Source organism: Mustela putorius, unplaced genomic scaffold (assembly GCF_011764305.1).
Source record: "Mustela putorius furo isolate JIRA1106 unplaced genomic scaffold, ASM1176430v1.1 tig00000095_pilon_pilon_pilon, whole genome shotgun sequence".
NCBI lineage: Eukaryota > Metazoa > Chordata > Mammalia > Carnivora > Mustelidae > Mustela > Mustela putorius.
In genome coordinates this window covers 24,080,506-24,099,493 of record NW_025421280.1, presented here as the reverse complement: position 1 = coordinate 24,099,493, position 18,988 = coordinate 24,080,506, and the positions used below count along the sequence as shown (strand labels likewise).

The window sequence follows — 18,988 nt, the reverse complement described above, 5'->3', positions numbered from 1 at the left end:
ATGATATGCTGTCTATCTTAAAAGATTTGTAATTAATGATTTTCGAGGCTAAAGGAATTTTAGAGGTTAATCCATCCCTGCCACTTGTCCATTTTATAGACACATTCTCACACACACCAGCTTTATAGCCTTTATGATTCAAATTTATGCCTCAGTAAAATTATGGATTACCATTATGCACTTTCAGCATCTCTTGTGACTGTCTGAAAGCTTAGTCTTAAATCCCACTTATCCCAAGGGTAATCTGTCTGTACAGGCTGGGCACTTAACTGTTCACTTAGTGTTTTATTTATATTTATTGTCAGATGCTTGAAAGTAGGAGCAATAGTATCAAAATGTTTTCCATCAAAGAGAAATCTATTCTGGGTGTATCTTTTGCTTTCTTTGGGAACACCTGTCTCAGATTACTGCCAACTCAGATTTTGCCCTGCTGCTTTTCCTGCTTGAATAAGCAGCTGGTTGAATCTTGAGCCCCAACTGCCTGTTGATGGGGAACAGAATTTGTGGTGTCATGCTACACTGTCCTTGTTGATCTAATGATACCACCAAACCAGGGCTGTGAATGGAAAATTTCCCAGTCTTTTCAGGGAAGAACATGGAAGCTAGGTGTGCATGTGTGTGCACACACGTGTGCATGTATGTTAAGGCAAGTCAAAACTTAAGTGGACGAAGAGGTGGTCAGGATTTCTGGTTCCTTTTGCTTATACTTTCAGACTCAACTAACCAGGAGGGCCCTTGGAGAACCTCTGGTACAGAGGTTTCTGTGCCCCAGGGCAGAGTTATTGCCAGGGGCCCTCATATCCACACGTACACCAATCTGTTGGCCAGAGAAATGATGCCTTTAAGATGTGTGTATAATTACTCTTTGCATGTATGTAGATGCCATCATGATCAAAAGGCAAAGCTTTACCAAATCCATGTTAGACTACTGTTTCAAATATAATGACTACCTGTTAAGAAACCTGACCCAGTTAGAGCCCCTTATGAAGAAACGGAGGCTCAGGGGTGAAGAGAAAAGATTTGCCTGGATCATTACAGAAAGAACGGCTGGCCTGGAAGCTGGTGCGATAAGTCTGTGGCGTATAGCTTGTGGTCTCTGTCTCCCCTGGGATGAGCAGATAAGAGAGTTGGGCATGTATTTTGACCTTTAATGCAGTGCTTTCTAATACTGTCTGATAGCCTGGTTGATCACAGCAACATTTACCAGTATTTATAGTGCTTCTCTTGAGAATCTCTAATTTTTTTTTTACTATACTCCTTGCTATACTGCCATAAGTAATACTCCTACCTAGAAATCCAGCCCAACCTGGGAACAGACCATAGTAAAACTGGGCAGATTCCTTCTGTCTGTAGTAGAGCTGGCTCTGAAACTCCAGAGTTTTAATCTCTGTGAATCCGACCGGACTCGTGAGGATTTCAGTTATTTATATCTTAGTCTCACAGGAGGCTAAATAGGGCTGTAGCTCTCAGCTGGGTGCAAAACAATATTTTTGTTAAATCTCTGCTAAGCACCTGACACATGCTAGGGTATTTGCATGTGTATCATATATCACTTAATTTAATAAGCCTAGCGTTGCAATTAGGTGGCCCCACTCAGGAAAAGCTAAGTAGCTTCAATCTTCTCCAGAGTCCGTGCGGCTGGTTATTTATTCATCTGTGTCCCATTGTGGAGTACCTCCGTCAGGTTTGTAAATGTACCCTTGAGTCCTATCTCATTGGTGACCCAGCTGGGACAAATCAGCACAAATCCATCCCTCCAAACAGGACCCAGGATTGGCAGCAACATCAGCATGGTCTGCACAGGTCTGCACACCTTTTTCCCCACTGGAATTTCAGGAAATTGGGATGACCGTGGTGATTAGGTCAAATGACATTCATAGCAACCATTTTCATACTCCTTTATATTTGATCTTCTTTAAAACTCCCGAGAAGTCAGAGGAATAGGAATGACGTCATAAGTTGGGAAGCCAAGGACAGAAGAGACCTGTATGAGGTGACCTTGCTGGTACCTGCTGGTACAGGGCTTCTGGCTTCCGTGTGCACCACACCGCCTGTCTGGCAGCGGTGCGCACCACCCCAGCTCCCAGCCCTTCTCTTCCTCCCGGCGTCCCCTTGCTTCTCTTCCTTTCTGTACTTTCCTTCTGCTGCCTTGCTGTGGCATCTTCTTCTAGATGAGCTTTAAATGTTAGAATTTCTCTTAAACCCTCTTCGGTCTCTGAGCTCTCTCCCTCAGTGACCTCTTCTGGTCTCAACCTGACAACTCCCAAAGGTGTCATTTGAGCCTAGTCTCCCATCTCTCTGTGTTCCAGACGTACCCGTCCACTTCCTACACAGTATCTCTGCTTGGATGCCTCCCAGGCACGTGGTGGCATCTTGTCCAAAACTTGACTCGATCTTCTACCCGCAAGCTAGCCCCTCTCTGTCATCTGTGACCTTAAGTGAATGGCAACTCCCAGTTCATGCTCTCCCTGCAGAGTGGCCCCGTTGCTTTGGAGACCCTTCCTTAGTACTGTTGCCTGGTTTCCTAATACTCTTAAAGCAAAACGTAGAGTTCTTGAGTACCGTATCTACTTTTCCAGCTTCACATCACATCACTTTCCTTTTCATATCTATCCTTGCATCACGGAGGCCACTTTGATTTTTAACATTTATCGAGGAATAGTGTGTGTTCCGTGATTTTTAAAAAAGCAAGTATAGAGAAGTTGAAGCACATGTGCATTTAAGCTACCCATTGACTTTTTTTCTTTTTTTTTAAGATTTTATTTATTTATTTATTTGACAGACAGAGATCACAAGTAGGCAGAGAGGCAGGCAGAGAGAGAGAGAGAAGCAGGCTTCCTACCCAGCAGGGAGCCCGATGTGGGGCTCCATCCTAGGAACCTGAGATCATGACCTGAGCTGAAGTCAGAGGCTTTAACCCACTGAGCCACCCAGGCGCCCCCACAGGCTTCATAATTTAAAAAATATATGGAGGAGCCCTATAGGTGAGCAGGAATGCTTCAGTCTCCTCTTCAGATCCTACTGTGCAGAGCCCCTGCTTAGAAAGAGGTTTTGCATCCACTCTTTGTAGAATCCAAGTGGCATGAGTGCTGAGTCTTTGCTGCAGTTTTAGTGGAGGCTGTTTGGGCTCTTGGCTGGAGTTGTTTGTTTTTCCCCTTGGAAGCCGATTTGGAGGTGTTTATGTACCCAGGAAGTCCTGTGATTGCCCCTAATTTGCTTTGTAGAGGCTAGTCATTGCATATCGTCCCCCAGTGGTTAAGTGGCTGGTGCTGGTACACAATGCTTACAAAGTGGCAGTGTGAGCACAGGCACCAGGTGTCTGCTGCGTGCACAGAGACCTGATGCCCTGATCCAGCCCAGGCAGCTTCTGTATGTGGTCATGAGTTGAACTTGTTCAGCTCAAAGTGTTTCATTATACCAGATTCACTTCTTTCCTTCTGCCCTAGCTTGGACTTGGTACCTGACTCTTTCCAATACTTGAAATGTACGGTCTGATTCCATTCTAAGGGTAATACTTTTATAACAGGTATTGTCTGAGGGTGGACATAGCAGAATGTGATTAAAGGTAGGGATGTGTTCCAAGTAGTATTGCCCTTTCTGAGCAGCCGATTATATGTTGCTCATTAATTATTTTTCTGTAAATTCTGTTGCATCATTTCACATTTCTTTGCCACCTTAGGAATGGAGAATTGAGGAGATTTGAGGTAACAGTATAATTGCAGATCTATTACTGGAGAAAGTAGCCTTTGCATGGGCCTGTGTAATTCAAGATGTTAAAATAGGGACCACACGTGTCCTCCTATGTAGGTCATAATTTATAGTATTTAATCAGTAATAAAAGAATGTTTCTATTTCCCATTTTCTTGGTCCCCTTTTTAGTTTATTTTTTATTTATATGTTTTTTTTTAAGATTTATTTACTTATTTATTTATTTTGAGAGAGAGAGAGAGAGAGAGAACATACAAGTGAGAGGAGCAGAGAGAGAGAGAAAATCTCAAAGCAGACTCTGCTTTGATTATGGGTCTTAATCTCACAACCCTGAAATTGCTACCTGGGCCGAAACCAAGAGTGAGATGCTCAACCAACTGTGCCACCCAGGGGCCCCTGTCCCTTTTTTTAAGTGAACTTTTAACTTTGAGATAATTTGTAGATTCACATGTAGTTATCTGAAATAATAGCAGTGAGAGCCTGTGTACCCTTTGCCCAGTTTCCCCCATGGTAATGGCTTATAAAACTGTAGTACAACATCACAACTAGGGTATTGATACTAATTTAATCCACCACTCTTATTCAGATTTCCCCAGCTTTACTTTTATTCACTGGTGTATATGTGTGTATTTAATTCTGTATAATTTTTATCGTGTGTAGGTTTTTTATTATTTCAAAAATTTCCCAATTGGCTGAGAACTTGAGCAGGGAGGAGGCGTGTTATTTACTGGATCCCTCTCAAGCTTCATTAGTAAACAGCTCAAGCATAAATCCTTCTCTTTCATATAAAAGGCAAGTTATGTAACTTCAAAATCTTGATTTCTTCTTCTACAAAACAAAATTCACAGCAGCTACTTAATGTAGAAGGTTGCCATGAGGACTAAAATGAGAAAAGAATGCATAATGGGTACTTAGGAAAAAAAGAACTCAATAAATGATCATCTTTTTTGAGTGACTTTTTATACTGAGATTATAAATGAGAGTATTTGGGTTTTTTAATTTTTTTTTATTTTGTTTTTATTTTCTTTATTTATTTGACAGAGGTCACAAGTAAGCAGAGAGGCAGGCAGAGAGAGAGAGGGAGCAGGCTCCCTGCTGAGCAGAGAACCCGATGCGATGCAGGGCTCTATACGATGCGGGGCTCGATCCCAGGACCCTGGGAACATGACCCGAGCCGAAGGCAGGGGCTTTAACCCACTGAGCCACCCAGGTGCCCCAGTATTTGTTTTTTTTTTAAACTTTTCACAAAAATGTGATATCCTAGGATTATAGAATTGGTAGGTCCCTTAATAGTTTTGGAACTGGTGAAGGACATCCCTAAACATTCTTAGATGACAGGTTCTTCTTAATCTTTATAATAAACTAAAGTCTGCCCCCCTATCACATCTAGATCTGCCCTCATCCATGTGATGACCCTTTTAGGGTTTGAGGATAGCTACTGTATCCCCCCTCCCCCATTACATTTTACAAATAAGCTCTCCTTAACCATTCCTCTTAAGATGTAGCTTCCAGACCTTTTCCTACCTTGGTCTCCCTCTTGTAGATATAGACATATTTGTTCTTCCCTTTAACAGAATGCAGAATCCAGTTGTAATCTGGCTAGCATATCCCAAGATAGGTCTGCCCTCTCTTTAGCTGAGCTTTTTGGGGAAACCAGGTCACCTAGTTTATGCATGTACAGTTTGTTCTTTTGTCTTCTCCTTTCCAGATGAAAAATAAATGCATGACAATTTAACACAACTAATCGAACACACATTTTAAGCCCTGTGCCATTAAAATGATAGTAAGAGGGAGAGGAGATGTCAGCAAATGATAGATCAATAGAATGTTGAAGCCAGAAAGTCTGAAGTGTGATGAACTTTGAGGGCCAGAGGAACTGAAAGTGCCTGCTGGGGGAGAAATAAAGAAGAAAGAGGACTTATAATGCAGAACCCTGGAATAATTCCAAAATTGGAGAAGCAAAATACTGAAAACAGGAAGATTAGTTGAAAGTCTGTGTGAAAAGCAATTAGTTGTCTACAGCTCCTCCCCCACTTTGCCAGGAGACAGGAGTTTTAGTCTTCCATATTGAACCGAGGGTATACCAAGCATAGAAGAGAGGAAATAGACTATGGAGCAGAACTTAAGGGCTTTAAGGCAAAGTCTAAATAGTGAATGGAAGGACCATCCCCCTCTCTCACCCAGTTTCCAGAATACCTACAGGCAAGCGCTCCCATGCAAGAGATTGGAAGATCTGTCTCTGATAAGTTTGCCCCAGAGAAAAAGTCCCAAAGATACTGCTTTTAGCAGTCCTCAGCAAAATGGCAGGTTCTTGCTTGATCACCCTGATGTGAAGTCCACAAGTTGATGAGCCTAGCCACCCCCTCAAAAACTTTCAACTTCTAAAAATATGAACAGATAGCCAAGTGTCACAAGGCATTTAAAGCAAGCCGCTAGAATAAAAGACAGAGACTAAAACAAATGGGGAAAAAGAACTCAGAGAAAACAGTAAAAGCAGGGAGAAGGAGAAAAAGATGAAAAAATTTAACTGTAATATCTTGACAAAAACAAATGGGGGGGAAGGAACCCAGAGGAAAAGGAAACTCAGGAACTCAGGAAACTCAGGAAAAGGAACTCAGAGGAACGAAAAACCAAGGAGGAGGAGGAGAAAAAGAAAAAAAAATAATATCTTGAGAGAGGTTAGAGAAAATACAGCATCCATGAAAGAGAAATAAGAGTCTTTCAATAAAAAGTGGGGTGGGACACCTTCAGAAAACAAGAAAGACCTCTTGGAAATTAAAAATACCATAGCCTTATAAAAAGCTACAACACAGAGATATTGAAAGATAAAGTTGAAGAATCCCAGGAGATAGACCCAATGAAAGAGGTGGGAAATGGGGAACAGGTGAAAAAATGCAAGATTGTTCCAAGAGGCCTAACACCTGACTCATGGAAATTTCAGAAGAGAAAAAATAGACAATAGAGAGGAGGAAATTATCAAAGAAATAAGATGGAAAAGCATTCCCAGAACTAAAATAAAGTCTATAGGTTGAGACAGCACCATGAATGAAAGGACACCAAGGTATTACCCCGTGAGAGTTCAGAACTCTGAAGATAAAGAGAAAGCACTAGAAGCTTCTAGAGAGAACAGTCACATACTAAGTATTAATGTTCAGAACGGCATTAAATTTCTCAAAAGCAACAAAGTAGAAGACAGTGGAGTAATACCTTCAGAATTCTGATATAAGAACTATCCCCCAACTTAGAATTTTATAGCCAGCTAAACTATCATCCAGGTTGAAGGCTAACAAAGACATTTTCAGACATATTGTGTATATGCCTTTTGATTGTGTGTTACTATAAGAATGTATTTGGAGGACACCCGGGTGGCTCATACAGGTGAACTCCTGCCTTTAGCTCAGGCTGTGATCCCCTGCTCAGCGGGGAGCCTGCTCTCCCTCCACCTCTGCCCCTACCCTCTGCTTGTGCATGCATGCATCTCTCTCTCTCTCTCAAATAAATAAAATCTTAAAAAAAAAAAAAAAAAGAACAAAGCACAAAACAGTTCTTTGAGGGAAAAAAAATATGTATTTGGTTTTTTTCCCTGGTTCCTGGCACAGAACTTCTAAAACCCTTGGAATTTCCTGAGTGGTAGGGGTGATAAGAGCATCTTTTATTATAATATTTGGTCTTTGTTCCCAGTTCCCGACACAAGAGCTTCTAAGACCCTTGGAATTTCCTGAGTGAGAGGTGCCTCCTTTGTTTTTCATAACAAACCTCTTTTAACCACACCTGAGTTTATGCTAATAAGGTGACTCTCTGTGGACCCCTGGAAAACTTCAGGATAAGGCTGGTTGCCAGAGGGGGCAACCATGTGATTAGAGGGTTGGAACTTCAGTCCCAACCTTTGACCTCTGGGGAGCTTCCAGGTTGGTGAACATAGCCACGAGTGGGGAGGGTGGCACACCTCAGTTCCACAGGGACAGAAGATCCTGTGCTCAGGACCCTTCTAGACCCTGCCCTATGTACCTCTTTAGCTGCCTGTTCTTTTGTATCCTTTGTGATAAACCAGTAACAGTAAGTAAACTATTTTCCCTGAAGTTCATTGAGCCATTTTGCCAAATTATCACACCTGAGGAGGGAGTTGTGGGAAATACTCTTATCCCCACCCCTTCCCTGACTTTATAGCCAATTGCTCGGTAGTACAAGTGGCTCAGGCTTGCAGTTGGTATCTGAAGCAGAGGTGGTCTTGTGAGACTGAGCCCTTAACCTGCACTAACTCCAAGTAGTTCATGCTAGATTCGAATTATAAGGATACCAATTGGTGTCTGGAGAGTTGGAAAATTGGTTTTTGTGTGTCAGAGTGCTGTGAGTAAAAACAGTTTGTAGGATACCTTTTCTTAGGCAGCTCTGCTAGAAGATGCTTTTCATCAGAACAGGGAATAAATGAAGAAGAAGACTCAATGGGCTTCAGGAAACGGGTTCTAGTGTAGATGAGGTGAAAGGGATTCCTGTAAGGACAGAGTTCTGGTAGGGATGCCTCCAGGACAACCAGAAACATACTGCTAGGGTGCCGGATTGAATGTATTAAAAGGAGTTCTATACTTCCTTTTTATCTCCAGGGAAAAAATTATACAAGAAAAGAAATGTAATCATAGCATACATCATGGCTTGGCTACAAATAATATTCACATAGACCTAATAATGCAACCCTTAATTTAAACAAATGCAGACATAATTATATTGGAAAGACAGAGGAAGTAAGTGGAGTTTTATGTGAAGAGAATGTTAGAACAAAATCCTGATCTTCCATCACAGAAATTAAGTAGCTAATATAATAGTTATCTTTTGCTGTCTAACCAAAAATTACTCCAAAACTTAGTGACTTAAAACAATTAATATTTATTATCTCACAGCTTCAGACTTCAGAAGTAGCTTGCAGTCCGAGTGCCACCTTGGGCTACATTCATCTGAAGGCTTGACTAGAGCTGGAGGGGCCTCTTCTAGGCTCACTCAGGTAGCGGTAGGAAGAAGCCTCAGTTCCTTTTCACATGGCTCTCCTCAGGTTATGTTGTTTTCTGGCTCCCCCAAGAGCGAGTGATCTGGGAGAGACAATAAAAGGAATGTGCAGTTGCCTGTGTATTTATTTACTTATTTTAAAGATTTTATTTACTTATTTGAGAGAGATTGAGACGGGGACCAAGAGAGCACGAGCAGAGGAAAGAGGTAGAGAGAGAAGCAGGCTTCCCACTGAGCAGGGAGCCCGATGTGGGGCTCAGTCCCAGGACCCTGGATCATGACCTGAGCCGAAGGCAGATGCTAAACCGACTGAGCCACCCAGGCGCCCCATGCAGTGCCTTTTATGACCCAGCCACGAATGTAACATGCATTCAAGTGACACCATCACTTCTGTGTATTCTGTCAGCCGCACTGACCAACCCCGAGACAGTGTGCAAGGAGATTGCCCAGTGGGGTGAGGGCCAGGAGGCAGGGATCATTCAGGGCTCTTTGGAGACATGCTCCCACAAGTCATAACCAGAAGTGAAAATTCAAGAACTACTATTATAGGCACATTGCTTAGAAAGATGGAGATGGGGATGCACGTGTGCCTCAGTCAATTAAGCCTCCAGCTCTTAATTTTGGCTCAAGTCATGATCTCAGAGTCATGGGATGAAGCTCCGCCCACCGCAGGGAGTCAGCTTGAGGATTCTCTCCCTCTGCCCCTTAGCCTTCCTCCCCCTGCTTACTCATGCTCACTCTCTCTCTCAAAGAGATAAATAAATCTCATTAAAAAAGAAAAAAAAAAGGAAAGAAAGAAAGGTGGAGATATATACCAGAAGAAAGAGGTGGCCCCTGAGAGCAGGAATCAGGGAAACTGCTGGTTTTAGAAACTTAGTAGAACAACTTTAAGAAATAGTTCTGTGTTTTACTATGATTTTTTGTTTAATTATGAAAACCTCCAAAGCACACAGCCATTTCATGTCCCCAACACCGGTAGATGAGCCACACATGGATTTTGTGAGGAACTCATCGAATCTGAGTCAGTCTTCATCGATCCTTTGGTATTTGAAAGATTGTGTGATCTTGAAGGACAGCTTACAGATAATAAATGGAAAGTGATGAAAAAGAGACCTTAGTGACAGGACCTGAACTAGAATCCTTGAGTAAATGTGACCAAGAAGAGCTGGTATCAGGTAGTGAGGTGCTCTGGCATTTTACTAATGTGGAATCTGGGGGGTGGAGGGAGACTGTTTTGTTCTTTCTGAAGACTAGAAAGTTCTTAAGTGGAAATGTTTACATGGCTGGAAGCTATAAATGGCAAAGCTTGTTAAAAGGACTATCCTTTTGGCAGATAGTTGGAAAGCACATTATGGGACTCCCCAGGCTAAGTATGTGTCTGTTGGGAGGGTTCGATACAAGTTGGAGGGAATCTGCCTCTGTCCCCATGTGACCTGAGACCTGTGGACTGTGCGTTTGCGGGGCACCAGTAGTACACAGTACCAGTCATTTGAGCTGCTTGCTGCTGGGGCCATTTTCCTAAGAGGAACTCTGGCCTCCTTGTAGCAACCCGCAGCCCGGTTGTTGCCCCCGGACCCCCCAACACTTGTGCCCACCATGCCTGCTCTGTCCTTCAGTGCCCCTATTCAAGTCTGGTCTTGTTTCTTCTTTTTCTTCCTGTCACTGTGTATTTACTCTTCTGGAGGAGCCTACTGTCAGGAGTTCCTGGGTTCATGGACAGTTTGTCTCCTCCATCTGCCTTTAATAAAACTGGGATCGGGATCATGTGTTAGAGATGTCAGGTCTCTGAGTTGGTGGGGAGTCAGGAACAGGGCAGTGAGACTGCATATAAGTAAAAACTAGCACTGGAAGCATTCGGGCTTTCTTTTTTTTTTTTTTTTTTTACCATTTTAACGCCCATGAAACTGTGTTGTTTGCATTCTTCCCCTGTCACCGAGTATGTGGATGGAACTGATCAGCTCAGCTGTCATGTACTGGGATGCCTCCGGTGCCATTGCGACAGGCAGGGGCTTAGCGGGGCAAAGGGCCGGTCAGGTTTTGTATTTGCAATACTCAGTATCTCTCTTTGTATTTCTCTTTGCCCACAGATTGGAGACCACAAATTTAGTGCCCACCGGATCGTCTTAGCAGCCTCTATCCCGTACTTCCATGCTATGTTTACAAATGACATGATGGAGTGCAAGCAGGACGAGATTGTAATGCAAGGAATGGACCCCAGGTACTCAGCTTCTCCACTGGGTCTCTCGGTCTTCAGGTTCCCAGGCTCAGCTTCAGCCCCGTGCATGATGCCGTTGGCGGGCCTGTGGCGGAACATAGCACTGTTGGAGCGACACGTTTAATAGGAGCTAGCACCAAGATATTTTTTTATAACGAGGACTGGGTACAAATGTGGTGAGACGTTATCCTTTGCCCTTTTCTGTGCTAACCGTTCTAGCTGATGAAATAGTTTTCCAAATGAGGGTCTTCATTCTGTATTCTCCCCAGGTGTCTCATACAGTGTTGGCCATTAGAACTTCCGGCGCTGATGGGAATGTTGCATTTTTACTCTCCAGAATGGTGACCACTATATGTAGCTATATGTAGCTACTGAGCATTTGAATTTTAACTAGTGGGATTAAATAAATGAATTATACGTTTTACTTAATTTTAAAATTAACTTTAGCTTAATTTGAAATTGCCGTGTATGGCTCGTAGCTGCTATATGGGACAACACAGATTCAGAAAATGGCAAAATTGTGGTTATTGAATGATTGAGAAAATTGAAGCCCAAAGAGGGCAAGCCCAAAAGTTATCCCATCTAAATGCCTTTCAGTCTCCAAGACAGCCCTCCCTAGCAGGCAGTTCCAGGCCCCAAACGTCAGTGCTGCCAAAGCTGAGATAGTCTGCCCTAGATGAATTTTAGAGGCAGGAGGCAATACCATAACTGCTGAAATCATGTCATCAGGCACTTACTTAACGTTGTCCTGACATGCAAAGTCACTTACTAATGGATGCTGTTCGTGGAAATACCTTGCTAATTACTGTATGAAGACTTTATATAAACATATTCCATAGTATGCCTTTTTGGGCCTTGAAAAGGAGAAGGATGTTTATGTGACTGATTCTGTGTTTGATTTTGTGGCAAGTCTATGAACTGAGGCTGTATGTTTATAACCTAGGCTCTATCCAAGGGTCTGCTGTACCCCTACTTATGTGCCTGGCCCTGTTCGGAGGTCTGGGAATGCAGTAGCCGACTAGACACCCAGGGTGACTCAGGGCAGTGACATTTTTGTTGGAGGAGAAACAATAAAGCAATGATTCTGTGACATCAGCCAGTAACCTGTCATTTGTTTGCTGCCTTCTTAATCTCACCATGGTGGGAACTGGGGGTGAAGGAGCTGGGAACAGTAGTAACCTCTGGATGATTGCAGTGATCTGCCTCAGCACGTGGAGGCATTTTATATCCCCACTGCAAGGCAGAAATCTCAGGCCAGCTACTTCTAAGGAAAGACACAGAAGGAGGTCTGCAAGGACACTTGTGCGCTCTCTTCTCTGAGGTCTGTGTCTGAAGGAGCTGTGCTCATCGTCTATGCACAGTCCAAGTGCTTCATTTTTCAGAGGTAGACTGAGCACCTGTCATGTGTGCGGCTGTAAGCACTGAGCTATAGCACAGAGAAAACAGTGCCTCTGAGTGTGCCTCTAGTCCTGGGGATCGGGCCATAACCATAACCGCACATGTGCAGGATAGGGCTGGCAAACGAGACCAGGTTGAGAAAAGTAAAGTGAATGATGGTGGAGGTCTGTGCTATTCCAGGGTGATAAAGGAAGGCCTCTGTGATGAGGTGACATTTGAGCCGAGACCTTTATTAAAGTGAGGGAGTGAGCCGCCTGGTGACAGAGCCCTCCAGACGGAGCAGACGGTACAGAGACCCTGCGGTGAGAATGTATTCGGCATGTTGGTCTAGAGTGAGGGCTAGGAGTGGAAGGCATTGAGGTCAGAGCCGGAGAGGGGCCAGACCACATACAGCCGAGACGGAACTGGGAGTTCTTTCCCTGTGGGAATTGAAAGGCAGAAAAATTTGTCGGCCTCTCATTCTGGAAATGTATCCCAAAGAAATAATAAAAACACTATTTGTGATGGCAGTAAGAAGTTACTAGCTACGAGGCCTACCAGTAAAGGAAATAAATTACGGCGTGTTTACATGTTGAAATACTGTATAGCAGCCACTAAAAATGATAAATGTGAAGACAGCGTAGCAGCATGGGAAAGGACTCAATAAGTATTGTGTGATTATCTGCGTACCATTTGTGCATGCGGGCAAATAGGCACTGAAAATGAACCCAAGAAAGTAACCACGGTTGACTCATTCAGTAGTGAGATTGTGGGTACTTGCTTTCTCATTTTAGAATTTTCTGTAATAAGATTATTTGGGCAATGAAGATGGCTTAAGAAGTAGAATGAGTCTTCGGCTCTGAGGAAGTCATTATTCCTGTCAGATTCTCGAAGGGCCTGGGCTCAATGGATGTTAGAGCGGGGCCCACACATTCCCCAGGTAGGCATGTCAGCTCAGCGAGGGCCAGAGTCTCTGAAGCGGCTCTTTCCTCCTTTCTCTAGCGCCCTGGAGGCTCTGATCAACTTCGCCTACAACGGCCACCTTGCCATTGACCAGCAGAACGTGCAGTCTTTGCTGATGGGCGCGAGCTTCCTGCAACTGCAGAGCATCAAGGACGCCTGCTGCACATTCCTTCGAGAACGGTGAGGCCCCGGACCCGGCCCATGGTGGGGAGCGCACCCGGGTCAGTCCTGGAAGCCCCTGCCAACTCGCTCCGTGAGGGAGTGAGCCTGCGAGCTGACTCTTCAGATCGCAGCCGAGCAGTGCCCGGTTCTTTGGGGTGAACCTTTGAGGAACATATTTATGGACCCCTGCCTCTGCCCTCTCCTGGCCTGACATGTACCTCTTCTTCTGGTCCTCCAGTCTGACCAGGGGCGGACTTAGCTGGCTGTTCTCACCAAACCGACAGATTCCATGCTGCTCACTCTTCCATAGCCCATCTCCTTCTTTGTGTGGATCCTTTCCCCTCCTTGAATATCTTGACTTCTTTTTCCTTCAGCTCTTTAGAGGGCCACCCAAATTTCACCTTCTGGAACTCTCTGTCCCCCTAAGTCTTCTGGAAGCAGTCACTGTGTGTTCTTTTAGGGTAAGGACCACAGAGTATATCCCTGCCTAGGTCCAGCATTCAGCAATGCCCCTTTGATGACTGAGCTGATAAGAAAGCTCTTTTTCCCCCTGAAGAGGGGGAGCTCTTAGCCATAAGGTCAAAGCTGCCCCTTAACCACTAGAGACTTGGGGGTGCAGGGTAGTGCTGGGCTTCACACAGTCTCTGTCTGTGGTGCTCTCTGAGGCCCGGCCTCCACCTGAGCTGCTGTGATCACAGGGTCCCTGGCCTGAAGACCAGCATTTTTCTTGTCTCAGATCTGCCCTCCTGAACCTCATTTCCTCTTAGAGCTGATGTTTCCCTGTCCCAGTCCAGCTCCCTTATCAGCTCTGTGGACCCCACCTGCTGTCCCTATCCTGCTCCCATGGTGCTCATGGACATCACCGAGCACTGCTGTGTGTGCAGCTAGTCTTAATAACCGTGGGTATGATGCTTAGCACACGGGGCAGTCTCTTCTGGGTGCAGGGTGAGTGGTTTCATCGTGAGATAGGTAGTCCTGTTTCAGGTTTTACAGATGAGACTACATAAAGACAGCATAGCCCCAGAGCCTGGCTTGACCCTGTGCTAGGATGGCTTCTGGGTCAGGCTGGACGATGCATGTGGGGGTATGAGGCACCCTGGCTCTCCTACTCACTCCTGAGCTGCTTAAGGATGTAGACCAGTCTTGGTTTATCTCTCTGTCCCCACAGAACTCAGAATGATTAAGTCGGCATTCTGGAAAGGATGCAGTTGGCCACTCTCACAAGGGGACAACAGCTCCACCTAGGGGCTTTCGAGGTCATCACTCAACACTGGACCCAGCTTTTGTTACAAAGAAGTGTCAACCAAAACTTGCTTAGAAAAGTGATTTTTAGACCAGTGGAGTTTTTACGTGCATCAGTGACATTTTAGGAAGACGCACTTAAGCACAAAGCCTGACCTTATGAGTCTGTCCTGTCCTGCAAGATCCCTTCTGAAGCCTCACTTCACACCTTATTCCTGTCTTCATTCCTTCGCACAGGCCCCAGAGACTTGACCTGCTTTCTGTTTTCCTTCCAGTAGTTACCATCACTGCCTCTGCTCCTTGGGGTGGTTCTCCCTGAGCCCGGCTGCAGAGTGTGTTAGGGCCCCCCCACCTGTCCCCATCCCATGTGCCCATATTCAAAAATAAGCATGTGGGCCCTTCATCGCCAAGCTGTGATCACTAGCGACTTGAGAGAAACCGTTCTGAGCAATAGTGGGAAACACAGGATTTCCCAGAGCACAGAGAAGCTGTAAAGCTGTCAGAGTTGTCCATGAGGTTGGAGTTGATTTTTTTTTTTTCCTTGTGGTCCCTTTCCAAGTGTTCAGATGTATGGGCCTCCTTGTTTTTAGGTGAGCACTGGAGCTATGTATTCTCCAAAACTCTTCTCTCAGAATTGAATCAGAACCTCGGATGCATCAGTGAACCAAGCCAGTAACTTACTTAATTCAGGTCACTGCTTCCTGCCTCTGATAAAGCATTACCTCTTACTGCTGACAGAGTCAAGCTGTGCTGCAAGGAAGGTGGTTGCTGGTTGTGAGGTGGCTAATGAAAGATGGGGGTCTGTCTCCGCCCTTGGGGTTCATTTTCCCTCTTCTCTTCCTCCTGCTCCTGAATGGGGCCTTCTACTTCCCCACCAGCTGCCTCACATGCAGCTTCTCACATCTCATCGACATGAAAGCCCATTTCAGTTGAAGGTGTGTTTTGCTCTCCTTATTAGAGAGCCAAAGGCGAGGTACAGGAGTCCTAACCGGAGAGGGAGCAGATGGAAATGTGCACCAGGCAGCTACTTGGCCATCTTTCCCCATGGCTCTGGACTCTAACCAGTTCCCAGTCCATAGCACTGAAGCCTCCTCTTGAGCTGATGTTGCTGTGGCTGGGGTCAGCGAAGCACGTGGTGTAGAGGCCCAGGGAAGGTAGAAACTCACATCGGCCATATGTGTAAAGGCCTTTAAACAAGTCTCATTCAGTCCCTGTAAGTGCTCCAGGAGAAAGGTGGTATTTGATGACTGAGCTGACCTTCTGACCTTGAGCCCTGTGTTCTTCACTGGCTCTGCGGCCTTGCCTAGGTGTTAGTCAGTGCTCATGCTTCCTGGCCTTTGTGGAAATGCACACAGATTTCCAAAGCACTGGACCAAACCAGTTCAGGCTGGAAGGGAAGCAATAGCTTGTGGAATTTAGATTATCCCAAAGGCAGGCTCCTGAGGGACTCGGCCCTTCAGAGACTCTGCAGCTGGGGGACAGTGGTGACTGTTGACTAGCGAATATAACTCTGCCTGTTACTTTAAGCAGAGTGGTGGGGTGAGGCACCTGGGTGGCTCAGTCGGTTAAGTGGCTGCCTTCAGGCTCAGGTCATGATCTTGACGTCCTTGGATCAAGCCTACCTCAGGCTCTCTGCTGGGTGGGAAGTCTGCTTCTCCCTCTCCCTGCCACTCCGCCTGCTTGTGCTAGCATGCTCTCTTTCTCTCTCTGTCAAATAAATAAAATCTTTAAAAATAAATAAACAAACAACATGGCAGGGAAGGGAAGCAGGCAGTCTAATAAAGAAAACCCGGGCCCCTTCCATCCGATAAACACCCTCTCCCTCTACAGATTATCAGTCACAAAGTCAAAACAAGAAAACCCCATCCTCAGGGTCTCCCGCTATCACCAAGATTTCAGAACCAATTTGGGTGCATTTGAAATTTTGTCAGATGCAGTAGTAGTAAGAAGAACAACCACGATAAAAAATTAAGACAGTAGCTGACTTTACGCCAAACACCATGCTGAGTGCTTTTGCCACATTCTTGCTTAAGCGTGGCCACAGGTGTGGGAGCTGGCTAGCTGTTATCCTTACCTTTTTCCAGGTGAGGCTGTTATGGACACTTGAGGAGCCCTCCGTGTCACCTGGTGGGACGCAGGGCCCGAATGTACCCAGATGGCCTCAGCGAGGGCAGGTCTGTCTCCAAGTCGTGGGAACGGATACGGGATTCATCCGCACCACCACTTGCTTGGAGAGGACTGGGAGCACATTCTTAGTTTCTCTGAGCCTCAGTTTTCCATCTAAAAGTGGAAATAATGATTGCTCTGTAGCGCTGTTGAAAAGGTTCTGGCTGGAGAAGTACTGGGTGCCCTGATGGTGCTGAGTGAGCGGTAGCTGCTGCTGTCGTTCCTAGGTGTCCTGTTAGACCCATAGAGTTTCTTGCCGTTGACAGAAGATGGAATGTAAGGATCCTGATAGAGAAGTCATCTCTCTGCATGGTTTAATCTCTTATTCTAGGGGTATGTGGGTGGCTCAGTAGGTTAAGTGGCAGCCTTCAGCTCAGGTCATGATCCCAGGGTCATGGGATCAAGCCCCGTATCAGGCTCCCAGCTCAGCGGAGAGGCTGTTTCTCCTCTCCCTCTGTCTGCTGCTCTGCCTGCTTGTGCTCGCTCTGTCTGTTTCTGTCAAATAAATAAAGAAAATCTTCAAAAATTTAAAAAAAAAACAATAAACTCTCATTCTACAACTTCAGTGCCCTCCTGGGGAACAGGTAGGTGTTCGACCAAGAGTATCAGTGGCTGGGGCGCCTGGGTGGCTCAGTTGGTTAAGCGTCTGCCTTTGGTTCAGGTCATGATCTCGGGATCCTGGGATCGAGCACCATATCAGGCTCCCTGCTTGGCGGGAGTCTGCTTCTCCCTCTCCTCCCCACTCATGCTCTCTCTCACCATCTCTGTCTGTCTCTCTCTTTCAAATAAATAAATAAGATCTTAAAAAAGAAGAAGAAGAATGCCAATGACCTAAGGGAAAGCAAACAGGTTTTCCAGTGCATATTCTTCTGCTGTCTTCATAGCTGCTTCCCAGGACTTCCCAGAGAGCTCATCCCCCCTAGATGCACTGAGCACGAGGTCCAAGAGGCAGGGACTGTGAGGATAAAACTGTCTTCATTGTAAACCTTCACAATGGAGTCCCTGAGCAGTGTACCTGGGATCGTGTAGGGAGTTTGCAGCCAACCAGACAGCAAAGCTGGGTTTTCTGCATTCTTTAGCTCTCCCCAGAACCAACCTGAGAATGATCGAAGATACTATTCTTCCTCTAACTTTTTTTTCCCCTCTTTTCTAATGGCAAAAGTCTTCACCCCAAAAATTGCCTGGGCGTCCGCCAGTTTGCCGAGACCATGATGTGCGCCGTGCTGTATGACGCGGCCAACAGCTTCATCCACCAGCACTTCGTGGAAGTGTCCATGTCGGAAGAATTCCTGGCCCTGCCCTTGGAAGACGTGCTCGAGCTGGTGTCTCGGGACGAGCTGAACGTGAAGTCAGAGGAGCAGGTGTGTAGAGCGCGGTAGCCGTGTGCAGGGCACGTGGGGGCTGCCTCTCTAATCTTCTCTGTTTTTTTCATGAAGACCATAATGCATGTGCGGCTTGTTTATTATGGGTTTGTTTCATTATACTGTGTTCATGTTTCATGAGAACTTTATATCCATTTCAGTGTCTAACATGCAGTGGATTTTTTTTAAAAGATCTTATTTATTTATTTGAGTGAGAGAGAGAGAGAGAGGATGAGCAGGGGGAGTGGGAGAAGGAGAAGCAGACTCCGTGCTGAGCAGGGAGCCCGATGTGGGGCTCAGGCCAGGGACTCTGGGATCATGACCTGAGCTAAAAGCAGATGCCTAACTGATTGAGCCACCCAGGCGCCCCTCAGTGGATTTTATCAACATCACACCCCTTATTCTTAGAAGTTCCAGTGATTTCCCATATTTACTATTAGAAATAATGCTGCCACTGGATATTAGCATAGATAATTCTTTAAAAGTCTTCCTCTAAAGGGGAGCAGAGCACTGGGGCAATTACTGGGGAGGAATATGAAGTTGGAAGGGATTGGTTTGTTTTTTAAGGTGAGAGAAATGGCAGTATATTTGACTACTGGTGGGAATTTTCCAGAAGAGAGGGAAGAGTCGGTGACGTAGGAGGAAAGGGAGAATGGCTGCTGGCATGACGTCCTGGAGGAAGCAAGAGGAGGCTGAGTCGAGGGCTTAAGGGGTGTCCCTGCTGGGAGCACCAGCCACTCCCGTCCACCCCCGCGGAAGGGAGAACCTCCACAGCCAGGGGCACAGGGAGAAGCTG

General features: G+C 45.5%; 1 protein-coding gene across 3 annotated transcripts in view; it reads left to right on the top strand.

Moving 5' to 3' along the window:
- KLHL18 (kelch like family member 18) overlaps window positions 1–18,988 on the top strand; it is a 53,872-nt gene that overhangs the window by 20,513 nt on the left and 14,371 nt on the right. For all 3 annotated transcript variants that reach the window (XM_004760768.3, XM_004760769.3, XM_013060589.2), the window contains 3 exons: window positions 10,794–10,924; window positions 13,301–13,441; window positions 17,994–18,192. In XM_004760768.3, coding sequence (XP_004760825.1) covers window positions 10,794–10,924; window positions 13,301–13,441; window positions 17,994–18,192 — 471 coding nt within the window. The remainder of the gene's footprint in view (window positions 1–10,793; window positions 10,925–13,300; window positions 13,442–17,993; window positions 18,193–18,988) is intronic.